This window comes from Pagrus major, chromosome 20, assembly GCF_040436345.1.
Source record: "Pagrus major chromosome 20, Pma_NU_1.0".
In the NCBI taxonomy this organism is placed as follows: Eukaryota; Metazoa; Chordata; class Actinopteri; order Spariformes; family Sparidae; genus Pagrus; species Pagrus major.
The window spans coordinates 13,084,411-13,092,242 of record NC_133234.1 but is presented as its reverse complement, the minus strand read 5'-3'; the positions used below and the strand labels follow the sequence as shown (position 1 = coordinate 13,092,242).

The following is a 7,832-nucleotide window of genomic DNA, read 5'->3' as shown; positions in this document are numbered from 1 at the left end:
TCATCAGTCCCTGAGTTCAAAGTGGGCCCCGCCATCACATCACAAAGCCACCGAGCCGTCTACGATATGATCACCATTAATCACAGCTTGTGATCCAGCATTGAGCAGCATTTTCTCCATCATGACTGGAATGCAAGTAGTAGAAACAAAGGATGCGGGGCCGTGCCCAGATTGACTTCAGATTGCACATCAGTGTGTGGTGCGGCATTCCTTCAATAACAGGGACAAGCTCGACACTTAGCGCTGTGCTCTTTTCTTCTCCTTGTCGTCAGAGGGAAGGGGAAACATATCACTTTGATGCTGTTTACTGGGTATTTTGCAAAAATAACTTTATGATGAAATTTTTAAGGGAGAGAAAAAAAAATGTAGAGGGGGCTTCAAAAGTAGCGCTAACGGGAGACAGATTTTTGACATGCTTCCCAAGCCATCTGCTTTGGGTTAAGGCTCGGAGACAGAGTCGAATATGGAGGAGAGAGAAGAGGGGAGTAAGACTGGAGAAGATGGCGAGGGCAGCAGGGAATAGAGGGAATGCAATGTTGACATGCGGCGGTGGAAAGCTATTTATTTGCATTGTGAACCTCTGTTTTGAATCGTTGTGGCACAGGGTATGTGTACAGCCTATACAGCCCATCCGAAGATACAATAAGTTGATCTTGTTCTTACAGCTATTACAAAAAAAAAAAAACACTTAAGTGAGCTATCATACAGGATTTCACAATAGAAACAAATATGCTGTTGTTCCAATCTTCTTGGCTTATAAAATATTTCTTCAGTTTTGACAATTCCAAGACACCCATGAAGCTCTGGTTGGTTCTGAATCTGTCAACATGCCAAAGATCCAACAGAGAGTGTTCTGCTGGCGACGCCACAACACAAAACTAATTAGGGGACGTGCTCCAGGCATATCTGTTGATTTGAAGGGAGGCTTTCAGAGTTGCACTATCTCTGCCACTCATGACTATTTCCAAATGGCCACAACACCTTGCCAAAACCCTTAACTTCCGAAGAGTTATGAAATGCAAAAACAATGTCGATTTGTCCCTCCAGCCTGCCTGATGATGTTTTTTGTCTTGGAGTGTCTCCTGTTTACTCCCCTCTCTCCTCTCCAAGCTGTCCGTCTCCATCCACCCCCCTGTGCCATTCTACCAGCCCCCAGTGGGCACAGTCAGCCAGTCTGGCCAGGCCTGCCCCTTGCTGTGCCCCTGCACTGGATAAGCTCCTGCCTGGACCTTGGGTAGAGGCCTTTGTATAGAGCCGGTGGGGGTGTTAGTGTGTGTATGTGTTTGTGTTGCGTGTTGGTGTGTATGTGTGTGTAGCATTCACAGCAGAAGGGGAGAAGGGGGTCCTATCTGTGCCTAAGGGCTGCCCCCCAATGCACCCTCACCATGCGCCCTATTGAGACCTAAGGGAGCGTGAACAATCACTGCAAAACCAAAGAGCTAAGTCCCCTTGTTATACAAGCCCAATTTTCAGCACCAGCCCCACCTCTCTCCTCCATGGTGCGTCCCACCCCCCATCCCAACACCCCAGCCCCACTCGTCAGAGGTTGACGGGCTTCGTTAAAGCGAGCCGGGGTCCTTTTATGGCCTTATTTAATTAGCCATTCCACAGCAAACTGCCATCCGGCACTACCACTGCCCCCCCCCCTCCTCATCATCCTCTCTTTGCTAACCATCTTCATCACCACCTTCACCCCCACCTACTCAACATCATCACCACCACCCTCCCCACTGTGCTCACCGGTTCTCCTCCTCTCTCCTCTCCTTGTCTTTATCTCCAGTAATTAGCCAGGGGATGGGGGTGGACTCATTGCTAGAGTTGCCCGACAGTATTAGTGCTGGAGACTAGGAGGAAGGGAAGTGTCTCTCCCGGCATGGGGTTCTCTCTCCCAAGACCTGTGGAGGAAGACAATGGAAAAGGCAGGTTCTACAGTAGCCAGCTCAGCCTTACTGTCCCCGCTGCCCACTGAGATCCGTCTACACTGGCACCCTAATCATTAACCAGATTATGACTTTGTGTGTCTGCATGCATGTTGGAGCGGCAGGATGCTGGCAACTCTTCCAGTGTGGTTAATGTAGTAAAGATTGGCTGATGGGGTGCCAGAAACTGAAAATTGGAGCACCTCTTGTGATAAAAGCTCATCCACCCTTCATCAGGAGACTTTTATATCATACTCATACTGACGATGATTCAGGTTAATTACTTCATTTTGGAGTAATGGCTCCAGCGTTGTTTTTTTTTTTTGTAGATCTTTGATCAAAAAGCTGGTGAGCAATTTCACTTGATCTGCACCGTAACTGTGAGCGCACATTCCTTCCCCATGCACTCAAACATGAGTAGTCAAACAGTGAGGGAGGGAGCGAGAGGGAGAGAGTCTGGGGAGCCCCTGGCTGCAGGTCCACACCATGCTGGATCGACGCCCTCTAGTGACCACCACAAAAGACAAGCACAATGACAAGTCCAAATATCCAATAATAACCCTGGTCAGCCTGTCCAAACTGAGCAGGATGAATACAAGAGCCCGAGCTGTGATGAAGCTCATTGGGTAAACACATTTAAAATCATTTTAACAACATTTTTCATGACTTAATGAGTTAAACTTCTTGTTATTTGTGATTTTGATTTTAAAAAGTTCAATATTTTGATTTATGTTCAACCTAAGGATTAATTATGGGTCATTATGGCTCAACAACATCTTTAAACACATTTACTTAACAGCCAATCAGTTATACTTCATTTTAAGTGTCTTATAGGAGGAACAAGGCAAAAGTAAAAAAAAAAAAAAAAAGTCCAGCAAGGCTTTAATGACTGCTTAGCATGGGAAAGGTACCGCTTAGTTATCCATGGCCATTTATAGCCTTTAATTACGCGCCTATTTTGTGACCCCTGAGTTCAACGGGCCAATTCCTGTGTGGACCCAAACGCTGCCGAACAAAGGTGGAATGTGATGCCCCTTTTCCGCAGACGAGCTACTAAACGTTTCCCATCAATTTCATGGGAAAGTTCAAGCCGAGGAAACTCTTGCAACGCTTCAGCTGAGTATTGACAGCGTATTGAACCTATTAGTGCATCACAGAGGCTCTGCCGAGGAAGAAAACTGCCTCTGCAGCAGTGAAAGAGTGTGTGACATTTGAGAGAATATGGGAAAATGCGCAGCAGTGCTCGGTGTTGTGGAATATTACGTTGTAATACGGGGTAAAAGTGGTGCTTTAGGACCCAGTTGATGGTTGTGATTGTGGCTGATATTTTCCACGTTGTGAGGGGAGGGGGTGGCCCGGAGGGGGGGCTGTCAATCATAGTGAAAGTGGCCGGGGTGGGCAGGCCTCTCTGACACTTTGTACCGTCGGAGGGGGATATTTAACTTGGGACTGAGCACCACTCGCTACAGACACACTCACACACAGTGTGCCTAAGCAAAGAAACGCTCCAGCGCCAAGTCTCTCAGACTCCTGAAGTAGGAGCGACTCAGTAGGAGCTTCTGTACCAGTTATCAAAGGAGTAGAGACGCTCCCTCAGGAATTGACCGCTTGCATCGACCGGGCAAAAACAGGCTCCAGATTATGGACTGTCTCATCATGCAGCGACAGTGGGACCTGGAGCTTCTCTGAGGGGATTCAAGCAACGCCAGAGTGAGAGGAACTCTGAACTAACAACGCTCACTGGCTTCCTTTCTGCAGTTTGCATTTGATATGCACTGACACTGCAGCTTTCCAGCGCTGTTTTTTTTTCCTTTAAACACATGTGGGAATGTTACAGACTTTTCTGTAGAGAGCTGCGACTTTGGAAACATCCTCTGGAAAGATTAAATGGCTGTTGTTTCATAAATTGAGATAGCATCCCACTGCGGCGCGTCTCTCTCTCGAACTTTTTTCTTTTGGACATTTTCAGTGAGTTGCACACATCGACGGCTGGAATACCACACAGGGGGGGAGAGAGACTGGCTGCACAGAGCGTTTTCCTCACTGCGCGGACTGTGCGCCCTGGGACCTTGTCAAACCCGAGAGCGTCAGGCGACGTTAAGAGAAGCCACGTTTATAAAAGCCGTGCGTAAAAATAACGTTGGCCAAGGCAGCCCTCATTGCTGGGCGCGTGACATTTAAAACTTGGTGAAGTGGTCTTTTGTGCGCCCTTCTTCTCTCGCGGGACGCTCCGGATCTATTCTGTCTCTTTAGAAAACACTTCATCCCATGCAGCTCTCGCCTCGGCCGCTGTCATCCAGTGTCGACAGTCCGTCGTGGCTTCGAGTCCCCGGGGTAACCATGACAACCGAAAGAAACCCAAAGTGAATCCGAGGGAACGGGGTGAGGCCGGAGAGAGCGTGAATAGATCTGGTCTGGTGCTTTTTTCTTTTTCTTTCTTTTTTCTTTTCTCTTCTTGGTTTAGACTAAACACTCTTCTGGGGGCACCGCTGCGCTCCGGGGTTGCATCAGCGGGCAAGTTGCAAAGTTGAAGGAGCCCTAAAAAGCAAAGCACTCCGCTCCATGTCATTCAAACCCGACGTGGTCTATTAAAAGTATCGCCTTGCTGGTGACTGAACTTCTACTATTTATGAAGCCCCAGGCTGGTCATTGCAGAGAATACAGCGACCGGGACGAGAATTGAACAATTACTGACGCGAGAAGACAAAAGAGGAATGATGATGGGCCTCTCTCAAACGCTCCTCTTTTACGTGCTGGTGTGCGTTCACCTTGGAGTTTCCCAGCATTACCTTCGCCTCCGTCCATCTCCAAGCGATCACCTTCCCGTGCCCGACCTCAAGGAGGACCCCGACCCGGAGTACGACCCCCGGGAGCAGGACTTGGCCGAGAGGACTCTGAGGAAAAAGCTCGGCAGCAACTTTGACCCCAACTTCATGTCCATCAGCTCACCCATGCTGGTGAACCTCTCGGCGTCAGACAGCCAGGTGAAGCTGCAGGGGCCCATGCCTAACGAGATTAAAAAGCTGGACCTCACAGAGACCCCCTATGGGAAGCGGGTAAAAGTGGGCAAGAAGGCCCGGAGGAAATTTCTGCAGTGGCTGTGGACCTATACGCACTGCCCGGTGGTGTACACCTGGAAGGATCTGGGCGTGAGGTTCTGGCCACGTTACATCAAGGAGGGGAACTGCTTCTCTGAGCGCTCATGCTCCTTCCCAGAGGGCATGTCTTGCAAACCCGTCAAGTCAATCAACAAGATTTTCCTCCGGTGGTATTGTCAAGGCTTTCTAAGACAGAAATACTGTACGTGGATACAGGTGCAATACCCAATCATCTCAGAGTGCAAGTGCTCGTGCTGATTCTCTCTAAGGAGGTGATCGAGGGGGGAGTGGACTGGAAATACGGTTTCTATTGCACTGTTAACTCTCTACAGAGATGGGCACCATAGCAAATCTATTTTTTTATATAGCATTTTAAGTGAAATACCAACATTGTACATATTTAAGAAAAATGCAGCTATTTTTTCTAATTGAACCAGGACCATATTTTATTCTCAGCCCCGAAACGTGTTTTCGGGGGGAACACGAGCACTTCATGAGGAAGAGCTGTCTTTTTTTTTTTTTCTTTTTTTTTTTTTTGATATTTTTATGAGACATTGAAGATGGAATGCATATGCTACACTTCTCCAAGAGGTGAACTTTTTTTTTTTTTCAACTGAACATTGATGCTGACTGTTATTTCACTGCAATGCTGCCTAGAGTTTTTGTATAATATTAATATCAATAATAATTGAATTGTAAAAAAAAAAAAGAAAGAAAGAAGAAAAGTTGAGGTTAAAGATATATATAAAGGCGTGAACTCAGCTTTTTTTTTTTTTTGGAATACATAGTATTGTAGAAATAAACAAATCTGTACGTTTTATTTATTATTTTAACGATTGTGAGTATAGAGCATAAGGACAGAGAATAGCAGAGTATACCAGAAAAAAAAATATTGGGAGATGTCTACTTGAATATTTCTAAAAATTAAAAAAAAAATTCAATAAAATAAATAAAAAAGTAAAACATATCAGTGTACATGTTATGTTTACACGTTTTAGCAATAAAGTCTATCTTTTCAACGTGTATGTTGCTTACAACGAGTGTCTATATCCAGGGGGGCGTGTACACTGTAAAAAATATCATCTGAACATGGTGTCTCATCAGTCTTAAATCCTTTCCTTGGAAGAAAAAGTCTGCTAAGATGTGGAGGATCTGTGTTTGAGCCAGAAAACGACCTCTGAGTAAGTTTTCTTGGGGTGAAATTGAGCCACGTTTTATAAAAAAAACGATGCCAGACTGATATTTTTTGCAGCGCAGACGCTCCGACATTACTACACAGTGAAGTCCGAGCCTCAGTGGCTGTGTGCGGACTGCCTGACGCTCCACGCCGTCACAGTGATTCTAGAAAGGGCTGATTTACTACGCTGTGTAATGCGCAACACATACCTCAAGAGCCTCCACAGAACTGGCATTCATTTGTCTCAGCCAGAGAGAGAGAGAGAGGAGAGGAGTGGAGAGGAGAGGCCACGCACATTCATCTGTCTACGCGTGCACACGCTCGTTTCAGGGGCTTCCGAGGTGTTAACATAATGGGTAAAATATGATTCAGACATTTCAAACAGTGTCAGATGATGAAATGGCTGAGCGTATGCGCGCAAGCCAGGGGCGTCTGGGGTCTGTGCTTTTTTACTCTGGAAGCTCCACACAAGTTCCACTGAGGTATTTGTATAGAGGTGGACTGGAGCAGACCGGCGCCTATTCAAGTCTGACCGCCCTGGAGAGAGACAGAGAGAGAGAGAGAAAACACAAAGCCCATAAAACAATGGTCAACTGTTTTTTGACGTTAGCAGACTATTAATTGGAGAGCTGCTGTCTGCGCGTTAAAGAGATATGGCCAATTAAACGCGCCGGAGACGCGCAGGGAAATTAAAAAGAAAAAAAAATCAAAGCAAAGGAGTCATTTTCTCTAAGTAGAGGGGGGTTAGAGTGTTTATGTTATTCTTTAAATACAATCAACGACTTAAGCAGAGCTATGACTAACCGTCTGCCTGTGTAGTATTTCCACTGAGCGCATCTTGTGTGCGTTAAAGTGATTTGTGTGTTTGCGGGCAGAGCTGGATTTGACACTTGCCGCCCGGTTATTGTGACAGAACCGCTGAGGGGATTTGGTAAGCGGAGGAGAAGAACGGCAGCATGCCAACAGAAGAGGAGGAGGAGGAGGAGGAAGAGGAGGAGGAGGAGGAGGAGGGGGGCTGCTTTCCTTACTGTCAGCTTCTTTCTTGATGATGTCTCGGGGTTTTTAGAAACTGCGTCTCTGACTCGACGGCGCCACTCAGCCGCCCCCTCTCGACTGCGCAGAATGAGGCACTTTGGGAAACAGTAACCCTTTCAGGCTCTGCCCGGAGAGTATTTTAGAAGCGTGTGAAAGGCAATACGCCGCCCTGGCTCCAGCCAGTTAGGTGCGCACCTTTTAGAAACAGAGCCTGCCAGCCAGTCGGATCAGTGGTTCTCAAAGTGGGGTCCGGGGACCTCCAGGTGGTCTTTAAGGGGATTCCAGGGGGTCCTCAGCAAAATGAGGACTGACTGAATCTCAGCAAAGGGCTTGAATCTCTAGAATAATCTCATAACTTTAATTGTGTGTTACTCATCTCCTCACCGAGAGTGCCAGATGTTAAAAAAACAACTTGAATCCGCTCAGTAGGGTGTCTCTGTGTGTTTAAAGGTGCAATATGTAGTTTTGGGAATGGCATAAGATAAGAGTGTAAGGCAAAGATCTCATAGCCTAAACAAACTAAATAAACTATTTTTGTTTTCATGACTGAATAAAGGACAACACAATTTCACTTTTTACTATGTTTATATGTGGCGGACCCTG

At 46.6% G+C, this 7,832-nt stretch overlaps 1 protein-coding gene across 1 annotated transcript; it reads left to right on the top strand.

Moving 5' to 3' along the window:
• The first annotated feature begins 4,639 nt into the window (after window positions 1-4,639).
• Window positions 4,640-5,275, top strand: nog2 (noggin 2). The gene has a single exon (XM_073490305.1). It carries the CDS (start codon window positions 4,640-4,642, stop codon window positions 5,273-5,275), a length of 636 nt encoding a protein of 211 aa, XP_073346406.1.
• The last annotated feature ends 2,557 nt before the right edge of the window (window positions 5,276-7,832 follow it).

Coding starts and splice junctions, on each gene's coding strand:
- nog2 (XM_073490305.1), top strand. CDS start 4,640: ATGGGCCTCTCTCAAACGCTCCTCTTTTACGTGCTGGTGTGCGTTCAC.